General features: G+C 40.0%; 1 protein-coding gene and 1 long non-coding RNA gene across 28 annotated transcripts in view; one reads left to right on the forward strand and one right to left on the reverse strand.

Annotated features, from left to right (window-relative positions):
• The window catches only part of NEK11 (NIMA related kinase 11), a 329,806-nt gene extending 313,712 nt beyond the window's left edge, over positions 1-16,094 (forward strand). For 23 of the 27 annotated variants that reach the window (XM_054552609.2, XM_054552608.2, XM_054552598.2 and 20 more), the window contains one exon: positions 15,179-16,094. In XM_054552609.2, coding sequence (XP_054408584.2) covers positions 15,179-15,357 — 179 coding nt within the window. In that variant the 3' untranslated portion in view covers positions 15,358-16,094. Of the gene's footprint in view, positions 1-7,659; positions 8,002-15,178 lie in introns of those variants that run through there. The other 4 variants (XM_063722200.1, XM_063722199.1, XM_054552607.2 and 1 more) reach the window with 4 other exon arrangements.
• The window catches only part of LOC100938150 (uncharacterized), a 44,287-nt gene that overhangs the window by 9,696 nt on the left and 9,634 nt on the right, over positions 1-24,957 (reverse strand). The window contains exons 2-3 of the long non-coding RNA XR_008523905.2: positions 2,449-2,507; positions 473-634 (exon numbers count right to left, since the gene is read on the reverse strand). This is a non-coding gene — a long non-coding RNA (uncharacterized LOC100938150). The remainder of the gene's footprint in view (positions 1-472; positions 635-2,448; positions 2,508-24,957) is intronic.

Consider the following 24,957-nt stretch of genomic DNA (forward strand, 5'->3'; position numbering starts at 1 on the left):
TAGGTGCTATTTTGTGCTAGGACTATGCAGGGTACAAAGATAACTCAGAAGTTCCTCTGCCTTCATGGGTCGCCAAGCCTAGTTGGGGAGCAATATTTGAAAACAAAAGTCTTCTGCTTTTAGTTTTACACTGCTGACATCATTAATGAATCTGGAAACAAAAATATATATGTAGCCATTATTGTGGCACTTCTGGGCAGACAAACAATTTGCAAGGTAAATAAGCTCCAGGGAAAGGGAAACATACTTTCTGTTAGTTTCTCTAAAGGTTTAGGGATAAGAGAGCTTTTAAACTTTGATGACCCATCAGAATGGTGGAAAGTGCTTTTTCTCCCTCTCCCTGAAGATAAATTGCTTGTTTTTCTAGGAGGGGGGGATCGTGTTAAACGTTTTCTGCTGTTAAGCTAAAATATTGTTTAGAACAGGAGGCTAAAATCTCCTTAGCTGCTGCTGTCTGCCTTATTTAACTTACATGGCAGACGGTGGCATCTGTTGAACAACACTGTGTTGGCTGCTTATCTCCTCCAAGGAGTTGAGGGCCTCTGGAGTCGTCCTTCTCAGAGGACTCCGTGGGCAGCAGGGCAGCTGGGGCTTCCAGCAGCTCTGGGCAGACTTCAGTTTCACTCCAGATGGCCTGGGTGTGCAGTATGAAAGAAGACAGGCAGAAACACTGTCCCTTCTGCATAGAATTCCTTTTTAAAAATTAAGGCTTGTGTCTAGTCACCCAGAAATATAAGAGGTCATTTTTATCTAAAGATGATTGTGCAGGCCCCATAAAGCCAATTCATTTGAAATAATGATGAATATATCATAAGAAATACTGAAAACTGTACTTGTTTGGAGTTTTATCTTGAAAAACAGCAGCTAAAAACCATAAAAGTGATTTTAGAGTTTATAAAATTAGGCTATAATTTTACTATGTGCTAATTCTTAGCATACTAGGGATGCATATATTTTTTAATAAAATTGTATGACATCACCATATTCCTTCCTATTTGACTTTCAAGACATCTACTCATTCATCCAACAAATATTTATTGAGTAATTACTATGCACCAAGCACTGTTCTAGGCAGTGGGATCAGTCAAAAAAATAAATAAATAAATAAAAGAAGAAAACATTTTTCGTGTTCTCATGGACCTTATATTCTAATGGGTGATTGATAAACCATAAAATATTAGGGAAAAGCAGATCATGCTGGAAAGTAGCAAGTACTAAGAAGAAAATACAAAAGCAGAGATGCTGAATAAGTAGTACAGAATATTGGTAAAGATTACAGTTTAAAGAGGGTGGTCAGAATATGTCTCTCTGAGAAGATGACATGAGGGAAAAGATTTGAAGGTGATGAGGAGAGAAACTATGGCTATCCAGAGAAAGAGCATTCTAGTTAGAGGGAACATCAAGTGCAAATGTCCCGGAGCAGGATGTGCCTAATGTGTTCAAAGAAGAGCAAGGAGCCAGTGCAGCTGGAATGGAGGGAGTGAGGGGAGGAAGGTAGGCAATCTGGAGAGATATGATTGGATATTGTATACCACTGGAAAGACCTTTACTCTGAGATGAAGAGTCCAATAGAGTTTTAAGCAGAGAACTGAAAGTAGCTTACCGTGGCTGCTGAGTTGACAATAGACTGTAGAGTAGTGAGGGTAGAAGCAGGAAACTAATCGAGAGGCTGCTGAAAGAATCAGGTGGGAGACAGAGTAGTAGTGGAAATGGTGAGAAGTGTTGGGATCCTAGTTACATTTTTAAAATGGAGCTGATAGGGCTTACTAATTGATCTGATTATGAAAGAAACTAGACTACTAGAATGTGAGAGAAAGAGAGGAGTCAAAGATAACTCAGAGGTTTTTGACCTGAGCAGGAACTGACATAAACAGAAATGGGGAAGACTGAATAGCATTAAGATATTTTAGAGGGAAGAGCAGGAATTTGACAGGGCACAATAATTCTAAGATTATTACCTACTAGACATCCACACGGAAGTGTCAAGTAGGTAGTTGAATACATGAGTCTGGAGTTTAGGAGAGAAGTGACAAGTGCATATTTGAGGACCAACAGTTTAAGGGAGGATTTAAAGCCATGAAACTAGATGACCCACCTTGGGAGAGAATGTGGATAGAGGACAGAAGATGTCTAGGGATCAGGGAGATATGGAGGAACAAGCATAGTCAAATCAGAGAAGATCATTTTGGGAAAAATATTGGAGGACCTTGTTAAGTTTCTCAGAGTCTTCCTCCAATTTCCTAAAATTTAAATCATCCTATTTGAAGAGTCTGTCATCATTGTTACTGATTTTTCAGTTTTTTGGTAATTGACCTAATGCTCAGATCCTTTCTTATTAATGACAGCACAAGATTCCAACATGGTTTTCTTCACATAGTCCATTTTGTGTTGCTGTAACAGAACACCACAGTCTGAGTAATTTATAAAGAAAAGAAATTTGTTTCTCACAGTTCTGGAGGATGGGAAGTCAAATATCAAGGTGCCAGCATCTGGTAAGGGCCATCTTGCTGCATCATCCCATGGCAAAAGTCGGAAGGGCAAGAGAGAGGGGAAAAGAGAGAAGGAAGAGGGGGGGCAAAATCATCCTTTTATCAGGAACCCACTCCTACAATAACTAACCACTCCCATAATAACAGCATTAATCCATTCATAAGGCAGAGCTCTCAAGACCAAATTACTTCTTAAAGGTCCCACCTTTTAACACTGCTGCAATGGGGATTAAGTTTCCAACACGTGAACCCTGGGGGACACATTCATGCACTATGTGAAATCCTGCATCTGCAAGTTTTGCAATGCCATTTTAATGAAGTCAGTTTACTTTGCATTTGCACTTTGTGTTTACCTTGTCACAGCTCACCGGTAACAGAACTCTTAGTGTGACGGACAGAGATAGAAACTAGCATTCAGCAAAGAGGCAGTTTTCAGGGTGGACTAATTTTATACACAATCATTTATCAGTAGATATTTTTAAGTTCTGATGCTTTAAAAATCCTTGTAAATTTGGGGGCTTGAGTAATGAATATTAGATGATAATGACCTTCCGTGTATCCATTAAACCATTAGCAATGTCTCCAGTTTGTTAAGAATTAATAGATATTAAAAATCAGCTTAGAGATTGTTCCAGAAGTTAATGTCTTCATTTAAAAAGGAAGACAGTGACTGGCCTAGATAACTGAGTGACTAGACCGCACAGCTAGCTAGGAGCAAAGCCTGAATGAGAATCAATCTGAATCCCCCACCATGTAGTGCCATTTAGTGGTTAAGATACTTAACATCTGTGCCTCAGTTTCTTCAACTGTGAAACAGGAGTTATATCGCATACCTCATATGATTGTGTAAATAACACATTAAAAAATAGATATCAAGTGCTTGGCATAAATTTTTTTTTTTTTTTTTTCGTTTCTATTTAAGAGCTGTGCCCAGTTTTATCATGTCACAAGAATGAAGCAAGGGACAAAGCTAAGTGCCACGCTCCCTGGCCACTGGGTTCCTGGCAAGCTCCTGGCCACTGGGTGCCAATCTCCCTTCAATGTACTCCTTCTTCCCCAGAGTGCAGACAGAGTCTTGCTCTGTCACCCAGGCTGGAGTGCAGTGGCGTGATCTCAGCTCACTGCAGCGGCACCATCTCGGCTCACTGCAGCCTCCAACTCCTGGGTTCAAGCAATTCTCCTGCCTCAGCCTCCCGAGTAGCTGGGACTACTGGCACATGCTGCCATGCCCGGCTTATTTTTGTATTTATAGTAGAGACGGGGTTTCACCATATTGGCCAGGATGGTCTTGATCTCCTGACCTCGTGATCCACTGGCCTCAGCCTCCCAAAGTGTTGGGATTACAGGCATGAGCCACTGCACCCAGCTGTTTTTTTTTTTTTTTTTTTTTTTAATACTAAGTCTGGCAAAGATATGGAACAACTAAGACTGTCATACACTGCTGGTGGGAATGCAAAATGGAACACCCGCTTTGGAAAACAGTTGAGTGGTTTCTTCACACTTGATCTCCGCCAAACGGCTGAGAAGCAATAAGCAGTTTCTTATAAAGTTAAATATACACTTACCATACAACCCAGAAATTCCACTCCTAGGTATTTATCCAAGTCAAGTGAAAATATATGTCCACACAAAAACCTACATATGAATACATATAGCAACTTTATTCACAATCTTCAAAAACTGGGAACAACCCAAATATTGGTCAGCTATGAATGGATAAACCAACTGCAGCACATCCATACAGTGAAACACTGATCAGCAATAAAAGGAACAAATTATAATACACACAGCAGTTTAGATGAATCTCAAAGATGCTATGTTAAGTGAAAGGCACCAGTTCTTTAAAAGCTACATTCTGAATGATTCCATTCATATGACATTCTGGAAAAGGCAAAACTGAAGGAACAAAAACAGGTCAGTTATCACCAAGGGGTGGAGGGAGGACTTGGTTACAAAAGGATATGAGGGAATTCTGGAGTGTGATGAAATTGCTCTGTATCTCAGTTGAGGTGTGAGTTAGATGGCTGAATGAGTTTGTCAAAACTCATAGATCTGTACATTCAAAAGAAGAAATTTTGTTATATATATTTTTTATCAATTTAAAAAATATATAAAAAATAAAAGAGGGAATCCCACAAAGATGAAATAAAAACAAAACGTTCCTGGTACTTAACAGACTCTTTAAAAAACAAGTTTTCTTCTATTTTCCCCTCCTTTCCCTGAGCAAGAATTACTCATGATTGAAAGCCCTTAAAAAGAATTTGCTTACTCAGATATTATTTTTAAAAAGAGTGAAATTCATGACTCACAAAGTGTCTATTTTCTTCTGGCTTTTAAGTCATTTTTTACTTCATTTTTTTCAACAAATAATTATCGATCACCTATAAGCAAAGAATGTCTTCCTGAGCTCTCACTTATAATTGAATCTGAACATTTAGAGCTGAAGGAATCCTTAGAAATCAGTTAGTCTACATTGCAGATGAAGTGACTGAGGCTCTGAAAAGTGAAAGTCACTCAGCCAGTGCCACCTAGAAAGTTGGTGGCAGAATCCCAGCCAGCACTTAGAGTGTCTGATGGGGCTTTGGTCTTTTCACTGTGCTCATCTTTGCAGTCCCTGAATCTTATCCTAAGAAGCTAACAGCTGCTTTGAGAAGTGATTTCTTCAGCTGTGTGAATGTACCCTTCACTGGTAGGATTTATAAAGTGTGATGGTGGGGGTACAGGGAAATATTTGGGACAAAGCATTGTATTCTGAGCTTCTGGAAACTCACTTCACAAGCTGCTTCCCTTCCCTAACAGGAGTCCTTGTTTCTTATAGTAAACAGGAACAACAGGAACAGATTGCATGGAAGAATCATTAGTAGGCACCTGGAAGTGGCAAGATCCCTCTCCTGTTACTTTCAGGGCTTTGTTTTTACCAAAGAGCAGTAAGAACCTTTTTGAACTGGTGTAGGTGGAGCTCTCTAATAATGCCCCAAGATAATGAAAGACACTACTCCTGAAGTCATCCTTTAGGCTAATACATAAAAGGATGGATGACGAGACGGTAAGAGCTGGTAAATCCCAAAGGCATAAGCAATGCAAATTGAGGGACATTCTAGCATCCAGATCATTGAAGGAAACTAAAGGGACATGACAAGTAAATGGAACTCATGATTATTTTTGAATGCTTTGTTATAAGGCAGTGTTATTGGACAATTGGGGGAAATCTGAATGTTTCCATATACAAGATAAGAGAATCAGATTAATGTGAATTTCCTGATTTTTGTGGCAGTTCTGTGGTTATGTAGAAGTGTTTTTATTCGTAGAAAATACACATGAAGTATGAGTGGGGGACATTGGGGTAGCAACTTATTCTCAAAAGACTCAGGGACAAAAGAGTTCTTTATTCTTTTCCTATAACTTTTCTGTAAGTATGGGATTGATTCAAAATTAAAATAATGTTTAAAATATGAGGACATTTTAGATATTATTCTTATAAAACTAAGCAGCTATGGCTCTATTCTTTAGAGCCCTTAGGAGATAGAGATAAATGATTAGAAGGTACACAGCATAGTCTATAATTGATGGGCAAATAAGTAGATGTGATAAAATGAATTTTTTGTAAATGAAAGGTAAGCACAGGAAGAGGTAAGTAAAGGAATTTGGAGGATGAGAGATTGAGTTTGGAGGAAATGGTCAGGGGAGAGAAGAGCTTTCTTGGTGTTTAATAATTTTGCATCAGCAAGGGAGTCAGCCAAACACATATTCGGGATGTGACCCCAAGCAGTTCAAATTTTGGAACATTAGGGAACCTTCCTTCAGGACTCCTGTGTCAAGGGACCATTATCCAGCCCGACGAGCACTGTCCTGAGAGTCCTGAAACCTGGACTCTAGTCCCCTATTTGTCCCCAACTGCCAATTCAGTCTTGGGCAAAACAACCTGTAAATGAAGTATTTGGACTAAAATGATGTTTGACGATCCCTGAAAAACTTAAAAGGCTTTTGATTCTTGAACAAAGTGATAAAATTTAGAAAGGAAATGCAGCATAGAAAGAAATAGAAAAAATGAAAATATAAGTTCTTTTTATTTGAGATACTCAACTAACTAAAGGAATAGTTCCTGCCACCCCATGTCCCTCTCTTTGAAAAAGGAAACATAGGAACTCTTTTAATTTGAACAGCACAGAGAATACTGCCCTCCCTTCTCACATCTTAGATAACAGCAAGAGAGTCCTCTTAAATTGAATTTTCTATTTATAAATCCTAAAAATTCAAATGCATCATTGCAGAACTAATATAGTGTGTTTTCCAAATATCAGAATAAATTTACACAGCAATATTCCAAGACTAGAACACCCATAGCTTTTCTGTCAGCCTAAAATGAGTTTGTTTATGGAATGACTGGTTTTGTTTTTGACCCATAATTTATTTAGAATGTATTATTTTAAAATTTACTCACATGTGTAAATGTTTAATCTTTATTTTTATTACAGATTTCTAACAATTTTATTGTGGTCAGACACTAGATTTTATATGAAACCAATTATTCAGCATTTATTGAGGCTTAAATTGTCTAGCACATGGTCAGTTTTCGCAAATGTTACATGAGAGCCTGGGAAGAATGTCTTGCTTTATGTGTCTCTATTAAGTTCAGCTTATTAAGTATGTTATTCAGATATTTTCTATCATTACTAATACTTTGAATGCTTCACTTATCAATAACTGAGCAAGGTATATTAAAATCCAACATTGTGAGAATATATCTGACAGTTTCTCTTTATAGTCCTTTATGTATTTTGATTGTTTTATTAGATGCATGCTCATTTAGAATTCTTTTTTTCTTCTTTGTGAATTGAATTATTATGCAGTGACTTTCTTTATCTCTAATAATGCTTTTTTAACTTAAAATGTATTTTTATCATATTAATATGGCTACCCTAGATTTCTTTTGGTTATTATTTGCCTGGTAGCTTTGTCAAAAATTATTTTACTTTCAATCTTTCAATGCCCTCATGTTATAGGTATATTTCTTGTAACAACACCTAGCTGGATTTTGCTTTGTAGTCAGTGAGTCTAGTCCATTTACATTTACTACAATTATGAATGATGGTGGGTATTTAAGTCACAATTAAAATAATCCTTTTAGAAATGGTTTTTAACAGTATATTCAACCAACATTTGCACTCAGGATCCTGCCCAGGGTGAACTGAGCAAGAGGGAAGTGCCATTGACAGAAAGAGGCCTTCAAGGCACATGCTCTATGTGGGCACGCTGCAGGCTATGGAAGCCTCTACCAGTTCACCTGCCTGCTTCTGGAGAGAGAGCTGTTCTGTCTTTGCCCACCTGATTCAGAGACAGCCATTTGAAACACTACACATGGAGAATTTTAAACCTCTTTCTGTAAAATGTATCCTTAATGAAGATTCCCGATGCTTGTTAGCACCAAATGATTGTTGAAATGACAATATTAAAGGTAAAATACATTGTACCATTCCATTCCTGCAGTGACTCACACATATTTGATGTGCAGAGATTTCTTATATTCCATAAAATCATTTTCAGGGTTTCCTTAAACTATGCCTGTGTTCTCTTAAGGCTTTCTGGTAAACCAGGTTTTCATGATTATTTCTAAGAAATTACATGTTTTTCACTCCCACTGTGTCACTAGTCTCCTGGTGTCTTTTTTTTTTTTTTTTCAAATCATCCAGAGAAGTTAAAAAATCTAAAATAGTATCTTAACCAAGATAGAGCTACAAAATTGTTTGAGGCTTCCAGTTTAACAGAAATAGGATTGCTATGCAATTCACCACTGAGAAAGCAACAATAACGTGCATGATAGTAAAATAATAGCTATCACGATAAGGGGGGTGTATGTGTGTGTATATGTATGCGTGTATGTTTGTGTATGAAATCCCCACTTAAATATAATAAACCAAAGACATAGAAAATTTAAATGTTTTACTCCATTCCGATGCTGTAACAAAATACTTCAGACTGGCCAATTTATAAACAACAGGAATTTTATGATAAATGACTTTCACGTCAATTTTTAAAAAAGGAAAAATATATGTATACAAAGAAGTGACCAGGGGAATTGGCCATATGAAAGTCATTGATACCATAGTGAGAGTAGTTTCAGGGAAAAAGAGAGGGCCAAGACTCAAGAGGAGTGGATTGAGAAAGAGTGTGCAGTAAAAAAGCAACAAACATAACTCAAGAAGTTTTGTTGGGAATAGAGATCAAAGTGATGGGTTGAGAAGGGGATGAGCCTTGGGAGATGTGGAGGTTAAAGGAGGTTTTATTGTTTAGGAAAAGATACAGCAGGTCATGTGTGTACCCTAACAGGAATGATCCAGTAGTGGTAGAAAGAGATTGTGAGGTAAAGAGAGAAGATGACTGCAGGAGGGAATGTCACTGTGATGGTGACAGAGGCCAGGATCCAGAGCACTCAGGTAGAGTTTTGTCTTTGATAGGAGCAGGGAGGATCCCTTAATTAGGCACAGAAGAGGAGGCCAAGTATATAGTTACTGATCCAAATAAGTGGGCAGTTTGAGTACTAGGAAAATGGAATGTTCATGTGATTGTTTTGGTTTTCCATTTGAGAAAATAGGTGAAGTCATTGGCTGAGAACTAGGCTGAGGGTCCAACCTTACATTCTCCTTCCACACTGCCCCAGTAGAGTATCTCTGTGAAGGCTTCACCCCTGCAGCAGGCTTCTGTCTGAACACCAGGTTTTTGCATACATTCTCTGAAACCTAGGCAGATGCTTCCAAGCCACTTTCACTCTTGCATTCTGTGCACCTGCAGGCTTAACACCATGTAGAAGCTGCCAGAGCTTATGGCTTGCACCCTCTGAAGCTCTGGCCTGAGCTGGGCCTCTTTGAACCAAGGCTGAAACCAGAGCAGCTGGGATATGAGAAGCAGTGTCCCGAGGTTGTGCAGGGCAGTGGGTCCCTGAGCCTGGCTCCTGAACCCATTCTTCCCTCCTAGGCCTCTGGGCCTGTCATGGGAGGGACTGCCATGAATATTACTGAAATGCCTTTGAGGCCTTTTCCTCATTGTCTGGATATTTACACTTGACCCCCTTTTAGGTATGCAAATATCTCTAGCAAGTGGTTGCTCCATAGCCTGCTTGAATTTCTCTCCCCCAAAAAAGCTTTTTCTTTCTTTGTCACATGGCTAGCTGCAAATTTTCCAAACTTTTATGCTCTCCTTCCCTTTTAAATATAAATTCCAAATTTTGTCATTTCTTTGCTCCAATATCTGAACATAGGTTGTTAGAAGCAGCCAGGACACATCTTGAAAGCTTTGCTGCTTAGAAATTTCTTCCACTAGATACCCTCAATCATCACTTTGAAATTCAAACTTCCACAGATCCCTAGGGCATAGACAGACTGCAGCTAAGCTCTTTGCTAAGGCATAACACCTGTGACCTTTGCTCCAGTTCCCAATAAGTTCCTCATTTCCATCTGACACCTTGTCAGCCTGGACTTCACTGTTCATATCACTTTCAGCATTTTGGTCACAACCATTTAACCAGTCTCTAAGAAGTTCTAAACTTTTCCTCATCTTCCTGTCTTCTTCTGAGCCATCTGAATTCTTCCAATTTCTGCCCATTACCCAGGTTCCAAAGCTGCTTCCACACTTTCAGGAATCTTTATAGCAATGCCCCTCTCCTTGGTATCAATTTTCTGTATTAGGCTATTGTTGCATTGCTATAAAGAAATATCTGAGACTGGGTAATTTATAAAGAAGGAAGTTTAATTGGCTTATGGTTTTTCAGCCTGTACAAGCATAGCACCAACACCTGCTTGGCTTCTGGGAAGGCCTTAGGGAGCTTTTACTCATGGCAGAAGGGGAAGTGGGAGCAGGCATGTACCATAGCAAAAGCAAGAGAGAGAGAGAGTGGGGAGGTGAGAGGTGCCACACTTTAGAATAACCAGATCTTGTGAGAATTCATTCCCTATCACAAGGACAGCACCAAGCCATGAGGGAACAGCTCCCAAGACCCAAACACCTCCCACCAGGCCCCACCGCCAACACTGGAGATTACAATTCAACATGAGATTTGCACAGGGACAGATATCCAAACTATATCAGTCCCTTATAATCCTTTTTTATTTCTGATGCATCTGTTGTAATGTCTTCACTTTTATTTCTGATTTGATTTATTATTTGCATCTTTTCTTTTTTTCATAGTCTAGCTAGGGCTTTGTCAATTGTGTTTTGTTTTTCAAATGACCAACTCTTGGTTTGATTAATTTTTTTCTATGTTTTTTATTCCCTATTTGATTTATTTTTATTCTGATCTTTTGCAAAAATAAATTAATGGGAGTATGTAAAACTAAAAAGATTCTACACAGCAAAGGAAACAATTAACAAAGGAAAAGACAACCTCAAGACTGGGAAAAAATATTTGCAAACCACATATCTAATAAGTGGTTAATATCCAAAATTTATAAAAACTCTTACAACTTAACTGCAAAAAACCAAATAACTCAATTTTTAAAATGGGCAGAGGACCTGAACAGATATCTCTCCAAAGATAACATAAAAATGGCCAACAGATATATGAAAAGGTGCTCAGGGTCACTAATCATTAGGAAAATGCAAATTAAAACCTATAAAATATCACCTCACACCCCTAAGAATGTCTGTTATCAAAAAGAAGAAATAACAAATGTTGGTGTGGAGAAAAGAGAACCCTAATATATACTGCTGGGGGACAGTAGACTGGTACAGCCACTATGGAAAACAATATAGAGGTTCCTAAAGAAATTAAAAGTATAACTACCAATGACCCAGCAATCCCTCTTCTGGGTATATACCAAAAGGAGAAGAAAATACCACCTCATAAAGATATCTCCCATGTTCATTGCAACATTGTTCACAATAGCCAAGATATGGAAACAACTTAAATGTCTATCAATGGAGAAGTGGATAAAGAAAGTGTGGCATATATATACAATGGAATATTATTCAGCCTTATAAAAGGATATCCTGTAATTTGCCATAACATGGATAGACCTGGAGGACATTATGCTAAGTGAAAAATAGCCAGACATAGGAATAAAAATATTGCGTGACCTCAATTATATATGGAATATTTAAAAAAAAAGAGCTCAAGTACACAGAGATAGAGAATGAAACAATGGTTACCTCAGGCAGGGTTGGTAGGGGAGAGGAAATGAAGGAATGTAGGTCAAAGGATACAAAACAGTAGATACGTAGGATGGACAAGTCTAGAGATCTAATGTGCAATATGAAGACCAAAATTAATAAAATTATATTGTATTGGGAATTTTTGTTAAATAAGTAGATTTTAGCTGTTCTTGTCATAAAAAAGTAACTATGTGAGGTCACAGATATGTTAATCTGCTTCACTATAGTAACCATTTTATTATCTGTATGTATCCCAAAACATCATGTTGTAAACCTCAAATATACACAATAAAATTTAAAAATCAAAAATAAAATATTTTTTAAAAGAATAAAGGAAAACATTTGAAATAGTCATTTGGGGAGGAAAATAAACATACTGGGGAAATACGGTGAGATCGTTGGGCAGTGCTGAGTGCCATTCTGAATCAAGATTATCATCTTAAATGAGAGACTTGGTATATTTGGATGCTTTTCTCCATAAATATTCTCTTGTTTGGGTACAGCCATGGAGTAGGTATACGACTGAGTTTAACCATTAGGTCTTTGCCAAACAAAGGGAAAAGGGGTGGAAAAAGTCAAAGGTATGTGCGAGATAATGGTTATGATGATGGGCCATGAAATTAACTGTGAGGAGGTAGGTGTGGAGTGAGTATATGAAGTTACAAAAGAAGTGAGTAATTATTATCATGGGGGTAGAGTCGAAGTGAAAGGCACCATGAAGTGGAAGATTAGCTGGTAAGTATGGTGGGAGGGCATTGAGGGGGTAGAGAGTAGGAAGCTTGAAATCAATTTCAGAGGTCATGTAGTCATTGGCACTGATGAGGTCAATTGATATGATCATGGGAATGGGCAACTCAGGGTAAAAAAAAAATGATGGCTGAATGTGAGGCAGTTCAAAACCAGAGACAGCAAGAATACAGAAGTTAAGAATGATGACAAGAGTACAAGGTGGAAGAAAGAGCAGGCTAGTTACTGAAGTAATCAGTGTATGAAGGGAATGATCAGGGTTTGGTAGATGTCAGCAAAAGAAACACCTGAATTTTGGGGGGAGACTGAGGTGACTAGGGATGTTAGGCATGCTGGAATCAGTCCTGATAATCTCATGATAGAAGGTGGGAAACCTATTGTGGAGGCTAGGGCTGCTGGTTTCTCCAGCATCTGGTGTTTTAAGATGAGCATTTGAGTCCAAACTACCACACTAACTGTGTGAGCTTGTGAAAGCCTACTAAAAACCTACTTATTTTCATCTGTAAAATGAAGACAAATGTTCAATGAATTGCCTAGTTCACAAGGAGCATCTGAAATAATGAATGCAAAAACACTTTGCAAGCTCTAAAGGGCTATAGAAATGTTAGTTAAAATTAAAAATTTATGTCTTGCATTGTCATGACTAGCCTTTAAACCAGTGCTAGAAGAATTACCTGTTCATCTCTTTATAGGCCACAATATGTAACACATATCCTATGATTTAGAGATTACAAGGTTGAATAACACTGAATAAGCTTTTATTCTTATAAAAGCTTATAAAATGAATGAGTCTGTGACTAATGTCTCCCATGTTATTATCAACATTACCATCATTACTCTTAAGCATTAATGCTTCAAAAATTGTGAAAAAAGGCAGGATGCGGTGGCTCACACCTGTAATCCCAGCACTTTGGGAGGCCAAGGTGGGCCTGTAATCCCAGCACTTTGGGATCACCTGAGGTCAGGAATTCGAGACCAGCCTGGCCAACATGGTGAAATCCCGTCTCTACCAAAATTATAAAAATTAGCCAGGCGTGGTGGCAGGTGCCTATAATCCCAGCTACTCAGGAGACTGAGGCAGGAGAATTGCTTGAACCTGGGAGGCAGAGGATGCAGTGAGCTGAGATCACACCAGTGCAGAGACTTCGTCTCAAAAAAAAAAAAAAAAAAAAAATACACATCCTGGTTTTTCTTTTTACCAAATCCATTGAAATGAAGAAAAAGTAATATTTCTTCAAGTTAAAGTCACACAAATATTTATACACTTTGACCTAATAATCTCATTCCCATAACATTTTTATCATTTAATCAAGCACAATATATATTTACTCTTTTCTCTGTTCTTCAGAGAAAAGTGCAGAAACCATAAGTACACATATAAATTTTTAGAGTGAACACACACATAATAGCCCAACTCCTAAAAATTCGATGTCATAATATATTCCCCTAAAATGAAAAAGCCTAATATCTAAATATGAGATATTCACACTATGTTATAGTGAAAAGGAGCAAAAAAAAAGCTCATTGTTTGGTGAAGGGAAAATGGAGTAAATATTGGCACATAAATTTAGTGGAACAATATAGAGCCATTAAAAATGACAACTGTGAAGAACCGCAGAACAAAATCCACCAACTTGAATGCCCTTGAGTTAAGCGGGTAGAAGAACTATGAGAAGCAGCCTGGTATAAGATGATAAAAGATAGGGGAGGTAGGTCAAAGACGGTCAGAAAATGCAGAGTACAGAGTGCTTGCAGGCCCCACATAAAGACATTCACATTAAAACATTTAAAAATAATAAAGGAAGATAAAACATGGTATTGAAATACAAAACATGTTACGGGCCAAATTTTGCCCATAGGTCTTTAGTTTGTGACCCTTTCTGGAGATAGAGGAAAATAGTCAATGGTGAAATAAACATACTAGATATGGCAATATGATTATAACATAAAGATTATGTTGACATATGGACAAACACTCAAAGTGTGGAAAAAATGAATGTTGGCCTGGGTGGAAACTTGGCCAAATAACTTTACCTCTTTTAAGCCTCAGTTTCTTCATCTGTAAAACAGGGATTTAAAAAATTGCCTCCTTCATAAAGCTGTTGTAAAGGTTAAGTGTGATTGAAAGGGCAAAGTGAGTAGAAAAGGACCTGGCAAGTGACAAATAAAACTATTCTCCCCCTCATTTTCCTCCTCCTCCTCCTCATTATTATTTTGTTATTATTAACTATTTCTGGATTTTATATCCCACCATCCTGTTTCCCTTTGTTCTACTAACTCCAGCCACAATAGCTTTCTTGTTATTTTTCCAATATGTTTTAGCCTTAGGGCCCAAATTCTCTTGCCCCTAGTATTTGTCTTACTTCCTGAGAGCTTTTGCTCAAATGACACTTCCTCAGAAGGATTTTCCTGCCCGCCTCACCCTTTTTCTTCATTGCACTTAGAACCATCTGATATCTTATGTGTATATGTGTATATATACATACGTTTATATAAACACATCTGTGTGTATATCTGTGTATTATATATATATACACACACAAGGGCAGGACTTTGCCTAACTTGTTTACTACTATATTCCCAGTTCCTTAAAGGGTACCTGGCACATAATAGACATTGAGGCATTATTTGTTGAATATTGTTAAATGTTTAGGGTGGAGACATTGTGCCTTTTCTTCCCCCTTTTTTTCTAAATCCCGGAATGACAATGTTTGTAAAATCAATGATTTAAAAGCACATTTTCCTGCAGGTGATCTTAATGTGTAACTCTTTGTAATCTTTTGTAACTTTTTTGACAGATCAGCCATGCAGAAGCTGGGGACAGAAGTATTTGAAGAGGTCTATAATTACCTCAAGAGAGCAAGGCATCAGAATGCTAGTGAAGCAGAGATCCGGGAGTGTTTGGAAAAAGTGGTGCCTCGAGCCAGCGACTGTTTTGAAGTGGACCAGCTCCTGTACTTTGAAGAGCAGTTGCTGATCACGATGGGAAAAGAACCTACTCTCCAGAACCATCTCTAGGCAACTATCAAAAAGAAGCAGAAGTTCAAGTGGACAAATTTATGTGAAAATTCATTTAACATATAAGTTGAACTCTATTATGGGGAATGGATACAAAAGCAGAGCTCTCATCTTGACTTTCAATTCCTCGTCAGAAGTACTGGCTTCTTTAGAGAGTAGTAAGCATGGCTGCCTATGGTTGGAGTCATAAGTGTTATTTGGACTATACCCTGAGATAAGCTTATAAATCAAGTTTGGCTCCCTTGAAAAGCATTTCGCTCATGTGTGCCCTCAGGGCTTCCAGCAGGATTGAGTCACCCTGACAATGACCAGGGAGAAGCCGTGTGCTCTTCATCATTTTCAGCTGGAGGACAGAGCTCAGTGCCTGACTGCCTAGGGTCTCATGGACTGTGGGCAGCCTGCCAGTGAAGGTCACTGGACCCTAGCCTACAACATGCTGAGCTACAGCCCAGAAGCCAGACATGCCTGTCTTAGCTGAACTGTTTTGGGTCCACTTTTGCCCTTCTATGACTAACAAGGAAGATGTGTGTGTATTTCATACACACACAAGGACCTGGATTAAAAATCCAAAAAGTGATTCTCTTCTATGATTTATTTCAAACTCATCCATACATAATTCAAGATTTGTATTCAAAATAAACATAGTTTTCACAGTTACAAAATAAATCACCTATTTTATCTTTTCCTTATGTAAAACTTTCTTATTGAATGTAACATATCCATCCTTTGATAATTATTACTTACAGCGAGTAATATTTGGTTAATTTGGTGCCTGCTGGGTACTAGTACTGTGCTTAGTAGTTTAAGGGCCTTCATTGGATCTTTTCACTAACTTGAGAGAGATAGAGTGTAAGAGAGAGAGAGAGAGAGAGACAACAGAGAAAGAGATGCTCAGGTTAGGTAATTTGCTTAGTCACTTGGCTGCAAGAAGCAGAGTTGGCATTTCAAACCAGGTCTGTCTCATTCCAGAATCCATACTCTTAACCACTGTCTATCAGAATTTTCAACCATGGAACTACATTAGATTTGCTTGTGAAGCTTTTTAAACATAGACACATTTAAATATACTGTTAATGAAAAAATTATTCTGACACTTATTGAAATGGCAAAAAGACTAATCAGGACTATTTTGATAGGTATCAGCAATATTGCAATATGGGAGAGGCATTGGGCTCAACTCTGAAGTTTCTTTGCTGAAGCAAAGAAAACTAGAGATTAATAGCCAATTAGCAGGATAGGGGCCTTGGTGGATGGAAAATTTCTAAGAGGAGTATTCAAAGGTTGGGGGTTGTATTCATCTGTCTAGTGTTGCCATAAAAGAATACCAGAAACTGAGTAATTTATAAAGAAAAGAAGTTTAGCTCACAGTTTTGTAGGCTGAGAAGTTCAACGGCATGGCCCTGGCTTCTGGCAAAAGCTGTCGTGTTCCATCACAACACGGCAATGAAGGGGAAGTGGACAAGTACGAAGATAGGGAAACCTGAGGGGTGTCCTGGCATTATAACACCCACCCTTTGGGGAAACAATCCAGCCTAGAGAGCAAGAACTCACTCACTACTCCAGAGCAGTAGCAAGCTATTTTTGAGGGTGCTCCCCCATAATCCAAACATTTTCCACTAGGCCCCACCTCCCAACATCACCACTTTGGCGATCAAATTTCAACATAAGTTCTGGAGCGGGCAAATATTCAAACCATAGCAGGGAGATTCCTGCTAAACTGACTTAAGATTCCCACTGGAGGCAGGCCAGGGTCATCAGAGATTGAGGGCAGGTGATGAGGAATTTGATCAGATACTGAGGGTGATCAGCTATCAAATGTGGAGTATTCTCAATAAACTGACTTTACCAGAATTCTTGCTAAAACTGGGTTTGGCAGGCTGCAGACAGAGCCAAGAATGAGGCCTCATAAAAAAGAGGGCTCAAAAGAGCCTGTCTAAAGTTTGGTCAAGGAGATAATCTTTGTCAATACCAAGACCCACCCCACTCCCTTCTCTGGGGAGATAAGGGGCTAAAACATATCTATGGTTTCAGAACTGTCTGGGTGAATTTGATGCCCTCAGTACTGTTATTCACTTTTCTGCCTCCCGCTGATGACTGAGGAAACTAAGAGAGTTTCTTTATCTTACTAACCTGTTTTCAGTGGTGCTGTGCTTCCTGCATGATGCACTCTTTTAGACCAGTGATTCTCACATTTGAGCATGCATTCGAATCACCTGGAGTGCTTGCTGAAGCATAGATTGGTGGATTCCATCACCAGCATTTCTGATTCAAGAGGTCAGGGTTTCTAACACGTTTCCAGGTGGTGCCAATGCCACTGGTACCACACAGAACCATTGTTCAAGACCTTTCTTTCTGTTGTCTCTCTTCTCCCCCTCCCTCTTTTTGGAACAGTGTTTTGGCTGCTCTTAATTGGGGGCTTAATTAATCTCACATCTTGGAAGGTGGTATGAGGACTTCAAAGAAGGGTCCAAAGACTTCAAATGCTTCACAGCGAATATAAACAAGTAGTGATTGGGGTGGAGTGGTAGGGGAGTCAGTGTGAATAACTTGAGAGAACTTAATGGGCTTATTTTAAGGACAAAGGGGCATGGCCACCGTGCCCTAACGCTCTATCCTGTGGCTTCACTTCTATCCCTGCCCAGCAACCAAAGGAACCACCCAGGTGAACCCACAATTTCTCTAGTGCTCAAGGGTTATGAACATCACTCTTCTAAGTACCCACAACTCCCTTACACTATGGAGAGGTTTTGGGGGCTGCACAAATCTTCATTCTGCCTCTTCCCAAAGCTAACGATGCCCATTCTCACCCTCCCTCCCTGCATACTGGAGAATTATTCCTGGCTGGGAGGCTGGGGGTCAGGAGCATGTCTGTGCTCTCACAGCCCCTCTGTCTGCAGCAGGAAAAGCAGACCTCAAATACTGGCTTCTGGAGGTGGGATCTGAGACTTTTCAGAATTTGGAACTTGAGTGTGTTTCCCAGGTCAAAATCTATGACCCATGGTTGTTGCCATGGTAGAACACTGAAGATCAGGTTTGCCCTGGGAAATCTAGGATGATGGGGGCATGTGGCCACACTGCTGCTAACAGCAGGCATGCAAACTGCCATCACATTAACAGGGAAGAGACCTCACCCCAGAAAATGCTCCCCAGAGCTCACATGCCCTTTTGTGACCAACCAGATTGCAAATGTGACTGGAAGAGCGGGGACCATAATATTACCCCAGTTAATAAAAATTGCTGAATCGTCTTGTCGATGGTTTTTATAACATTAGAACAGAACAAAACTTGTGTGCTGGGTCCTAAGAGGAAATAGCTAGATTTTCAAATAGTCTCTTTCACAAACAGATTCACATTCCTATCTTGCATTTCAGAACATGGTTCTTAGAAGACAGGTGCAGACTAAAAACAGCTTACTCTCCAGGGATTTGTGTTATGCACTTCATCAGGTTCAAAAGAAAAAAGAGCTAGGAAGAAATATCATTTTGAATCATAGCTCCATGCCTCTAAAGAGAAGCTCACTCAAGTTTACTTTCATTTGGTTCACTGGGGTGGGAGTGGGGTAAAAGATTTAACATTACTTGAATGTTAAATCTTTTACTTATCACCATTGAGAAAATGCTTTCTCTTTCAGCTGTACTCAGTCTTAATTTTGAACCACTTCAAATTGTATTAGTAACGATCCAACTGCAAGATGGTGGGGGAAATTGACTAAGGAGTTAAACTAGGAAGTTTCTTGTTATGAAACAGTCCCAGGTATGAGCAAATAAAGGGACCCTGCTAGCTTGCTGCTTTGTAAAAAAATATATACATATATATTTCAAAAATGCCAATTGACCTTTCTGCTTTCTATTTATACAGAGGAAATGCCACCAGCTATTTTGGGTGATGCAGAGATAAAGCACACAAAGGAGAGTGCTGGAAGTTAATTATTTAATGTCTTTGGGGCTGAAGTTGGAGCAAAGCCCTAGGTATATTATAAGAGTCCAGCCATCACAGTGGGCTCAGAGTAAAGGAGGCTGACAAATTAAGCAGTAGCTCAACAGGGGAAAATACACCACATTCCTCTTTCAAGATGATGGGTTCACTAGCTAGTGTATCAGAAGGGAATGGGGCCAGGCCACTAAGGTGATAAACAGGCAAAGAGAAGGAGAAGGTGTGGGGCTGGGGGAAGGAGAGAGGCACGGGTGGACACAGAGCAAAAAAATGTTTTAAAGTACTTCTGCCACACCTGTGTAAGGAAAAAAATTGAACTTGATAGCAGATGACTTGGATTCCAGGCCTACTCTTACCATTTACTGTGTGATCTAAAGCAAGTAAGTGATTTCCTCTGAATCTGTTTCCTGCCTGTGTCTGAAGATTGCTGTAAAGAATAAATAATACAACAGGTTGAATCACATGAAATTGCCAATGTGATTCAGCCTAATATGTAGAAATGCTTTAAATGCCATAAAATGTTCTCAACTTTGAGGAAAAAAAAAATCATTAAATGTATTATCAAGCTGCCTCATCTTCCACCACTGGAGATTCATCCCTGAAGACTTCCTTAGGTTTCTAGGCTTCTATAATCACCATCCAAATGCACCCTGAAAGATAAACACTTTTAGCCATTTTCAGCTAGCACTTGACAAGAAATTAGCTGAGAGCCAGCTAAGAGCTGACAGAAACATGAGGAAGACAGCTCTGGAAGGCAAGTCACTGAACTCTCCAGACCAGCCTTGCTTTCTTTCAGTGCCTCAACCCACTTCATGAATCTGCAACGCCACAGTGTTCATCATTGCCAGAAATCTTAGGATGCTCAAGTTTTCCTTAACCTTAGAAGGAAGTTCAGAAATTTGGTTCAACAAATATACATTATAAAATAATACACAAATATTCACTAGGAGTACCATAGTTATTAACATTTATACAGAATTGAAAACTTGACACCAATAGGAATATTTTCTTTTTTATTTCATTCATTTGTTTATTTTTGAGACAGAGTCTCATTCTGTCGCCCAGGCTAAAGTGGAATGGTGCGATCTCAGCTCACCACAACCTCCACCTCCCGGGTTCAAGCGATTCACCTGCCTCAGCCTCCTGAGTAGCGGGGATTACAGGCAAGTGCCACCACACCTGGCTATTATTTTTTGTACTTTAGTAGAGCCAGGGTTTCACCATGTTGGCCAGGCTGGTCTTGAACTCCTGACCTCAGGTGATCCGCCTGCCTTGGCCTCCCAAAGTGCTGGGATTACAGGCATGAGCCACTGCACCTGGCCCCAGTAGGAATATTTTCAAAGCAGATTTTTAGGTTGAGTTCAGGAGACACTCTTTCAACAGCTAGAAACATTCTTTTTTCTTCCCAAATATTGTGGCTTTTCCCACTTTGATAGTTTGAATTTTTAGTCCCAATTTACCCCTCCCTAAACCCCTGACTATTGCCTTATAACTTTGTAGTTCTCAATATTTCCCCACTCCTTGACTCTGAGTTTGGCCATGGAACTTGTTGTGGCAGAGGAAGGTACTAAGGGGCTGGAAACGTGTCGGTGCAGTTGGATATGTTCTCTTGTGTCTCCCTCATCACCAGCCAGCCTGTCTATCATAGGAGGATGACAGAGATGGAACAGAGCCACCCCAGCCAACCCATAGAGTGACGCAAAGTCATCTCAGCCACTGCAGAGCAAAGCAGAGCCGCTCCATGTGATGTACAAACTCCCAGGCAAGAGATACATATTTCTTGCTGCATGCTATTCAGGATTTGTGGCTGGTTGTTATGTGGCATTATTATGTCAATAAGCTAACCAACATGTCTTCCTTCTCCTGACATCACTCTCTTTATTCCTCCTCCAACACTTTTTTTTGTTTGTTTTTAATCAAATCCTTGGGCTTTTTTTTTGCTTTCTGGCATTGATTTTTATAAATCTGGAGGAAGTTTGTCTCCAACTAAATTATTCTGTGGCTTCTTAGAAAAAATATAGATACCCTTTTTCAATATGGCCCAGGTGAGCCACAAACTCTGACTTTTCTGGCCTTCAGCATATTTCAAGGTAATGTGGGATGATAGCATGGAGCCTACCTGGACTATCCCTTCTAATTCTATTCTTTGGATTTCAGCTCAATGTCTGTTGAGCTCCCATTCTGTACTAGGCATTAAGTATAGGCACACAATTTTGAATGATAAGAATTCACCAGACAAATAAAAGGGAGGAAAAGATCTTGCAGGCATGAGGAATACAAAGACGGAAGACACAGCCCTATAGGTTCTGGGAATCTGAAATCTTTTGGTGCTGGTGGAACATGAAATATGAGAGTGATAATGTCAGGTTTAGAGAGAAGGGGATGGTGGCCAGCCTCCAACATGACTTCCAGTGATTCTCACTTCTGGTATTCATGTCCTGTGTAGATCCTTCCCACACTGCCTCGGGGCAGCCTGTATGACCAACAGAATAATGTAGAAGTGATGGTGTGTGACTTCTGAGACTAGATCATAAAACACACGGATTTCTTCAGATAAATTTACCTGAAGATGGCCGAATAGGAACAGCTCCAGTCTACAGCTCCCAGCGTGAGCAATGCAGAAGACGGGTGATTTCTGCATTTCCATCTGAGGTACCAGGTTCATCTCACTAGGGAGTGCCAGACAGTGGGTGAAGGACAGTGGGTGCAGCGCACCGTGTGCGAGCCGAAGCAGGGTGAGGCACTGCCTCCCTCGGGAAGTGCAAGGGGTCAGGGAGTTCCCTTTCCTAGTCAAAGAAAGGGGTGACAGACGGCACCTGTAAAATCGGGTCACTCCCACCCTAATACTGTGCTTTTCCAACAGGCTTAAAAAACAGCACACCAGGAGATTATATCCCGCACGTGTCTCGGAGGGTCCTACGCCCACAGAGTCTCCCTGATTGCTAGCACAGCAGTCTGAGATCAAACTGCAAGGTGGCAGCGAGGCTGGGGGAGGGGCGCCTGCCATTGCCCAGGCTTGCTTAGGTAAACAAAGCAGACGGGAAGCTCGAACTGGGTGGAGCCCACCACAGCTCAAGGAGGCCTGCCTGCCTCTGTAGGCTCCAACTCTGGGAGCAGGGCACAGACAAACAAAAAGACAGCGGTAACCTCTGCAGACTTAAACGTCCCTGTCTGACAGCTTTGAAGAGAGTAGTGGTTCTCCCAGCACACACCTGGAGATCTGAGAAAGGGCAGACTGCCTCCTCAAGTGGGTCCCTGACCCCCGAGCAGCCTAACTGGGAGGCACCCCCCAGTAGGGGCAGACTGACACCTCACACGGTTGGGTACTCCTCTGAGATAAGACTTCCCAGAGGAACGATCAGGCAGCAGCATTTGTGGTTCACGAAAATCTGCTGTTCTACAGCCACCGCTGTTCTACAGCCACCGCTGCTGATACCCAGGCAAACAGGGTCTGGAGTGGACCTCAAGCAAACTCCAACAGACCTGAAGCTGAGGGTCCTGTCTGTTAGAAGGAAAACTAACAAACAGAAAGGACATCCACACCAAAAACCCATCTGTACGTCACCATCATTAAAGACCAAAAGTAGATAAAACCACAAAGATGGAGAAAAAACAGAGCAGAAAAACTGGAAACTCTAAAAAGCAGAGCGCCTCTCCTCCTCCAAAGGAACGCAGTTCCTTACCCCAACGGAACCAAGCTGGACGGAGAATGACTTTGAGGAGTTGAGAGAAGAAGGCTTCAGACGATCAAACTACTCCGAGCTACAGGACGAAATTCAAACCAATGGCAAGGAAGTTAAAAACTTTGAAAAAAAATTAGATGTATGTATAACTAGAATAACCAATGCAGAGAAGTGCTTAAAGGAGCTGATGGAGCTGAAAGCCAAGACTTGAAAACTACGTGAAGAATGCAGAAGCCTCAGGAGCCGATGCGATCAACTGGAAGAAAGGGTATCAGTAATGGAAGATGAAATGAAGGAAATGAAGCGAGAAGGGAAGTTTAGAAAAAAAAGAATAAAAAGAAATGAACAAAGTCTCCAAGAAATATGGGACTATGTGAAAAGACCATATCTGCATCTGATTGGTGTACCTGAAAGTGACGGGGAGAATGGAACCAAGTTGGAAAACACTCTGCAGGATATTATCCAGGAGAACTTCCCCAATCTAGCAAGGCAGGCCAACATTCAGATTCAGGAAATACAGAGAACACCACAAAGATACTCCTCGAGAAGAGCAACTCCAAGACACATAATTGTCTATTCACCAAAATTGAAATGAAGGAAAAAATGTTAAGGGCAGCCAGAGAGAAAGGTTGGGTTACCCACAAAGGGAAGTCCATCAGACTAACAGCGGATCTCTCGGCAGAAACTCTACAAGCCAGAAGAAAGTGGGGGCCAATATTCAACATTCTTTTTTTTTTTTTTTTTTATTACTATACTTTAAGTTTTAGGGTACATGTGCACAATGTGCAGGTTAGTTACATATGTATACATGTGCCATGCTGGTGTGCTATACCCATTAACTCGCCATTCAGCATTAGGTATATCTCCCAATGCTATCCCTCCCCCCTCCCCCCACCCAACAACAGTCCCCAGAGTGTGATGTTCCCCTTCCTGTGTCCATGTGTTCTCATTGTTCAATTCCCATCTATGAGTGAGAACATGCAATGTTTGGTTTTTTGTCCTTGCGATAGTTTACTGAGAATGATGATTTCCAATTTCATCTATGTCCCTACAAAGGACATGAACTCATCATTTTTTATGGCTGCATAGTATTCCATGGTGTATATGTGCCACATTTTCTTAATCCAGTCTATCATTGTTGGACATTTGGGTTGGTTCCAAGTCTTTGCTATTGTGAATAGTGCCACAATAAACATACGTCTGCCTGTGTCTTTATAGCAGCATGATTTGTAGTCCTTTGGGTATATACCCAGTAATGGGATGGCTGGGTCAAATGGTATTTCTAGTTCTAGATCCCTGAGGAATCGCCACGCTGACTTCCACAATGGTTGAACTAGTTTATAGTCCCACCAACAGTGTAAAAGTGTTCCTATTTCTCCACATCCTCTCCAGCACCTGTTGTTTCCTGACTTTTTAATGATCGCCATTCTAACTGGTGTGAGATGGTATCTCATTGTGGTTTTGATTTGCATTTCTCTGATGGCCAGTGATGACGAGCATTTTTTCATATGTCTTTTGGCTGCATAAATATCTTCTTTTGAGAAGTGTCTGTTTATATCCTTCGCCCACTTTTTGATGGGGTTGTTTGTTTCTTTCTTGTAAATTTGTTTGAGTTCATTGTAGATTCTGGATATTAGCCCTTTGTCAGATGAGTAGGTTGCGAAAATATTCTCCAATTTTGTAGGTGGCCTGTTCACTCTGATGGTAGTTTCTTTTCCTGTGCAAAAGCTCCTTAGTTTAATTAGATCCCATTCGTCAATTTTGGCTTTTTATCAACCCAGAATTTCATATCCAGCCAAACTAAGCTTCATAAGTGAAGGAGAAATAAAATACTTTACAGACAAGCAAATGCTGAGAGATTTGGTCACCACCAGGCCTGCCCTAAAAGAGCTCCTGAAGGAAGCATTAACATGGAAAGGAACAACCGGTACCAGCCACTGCAA

Source organism: Pongo abelii, chromosome 2 (genome assembly GCF_028885655.2).
Source record: "Pongo abelii isolate AG06213 chromosome 2, NHGRI_mPonAbe1-v2.0_pri, whole genome shotgun sequence".
NCBI classification, from domain to species: Eukaryota; Metazoa; Chordata; class Mammalia; order Primates; family Hominidae; genus Pongo; species Pongo abelii.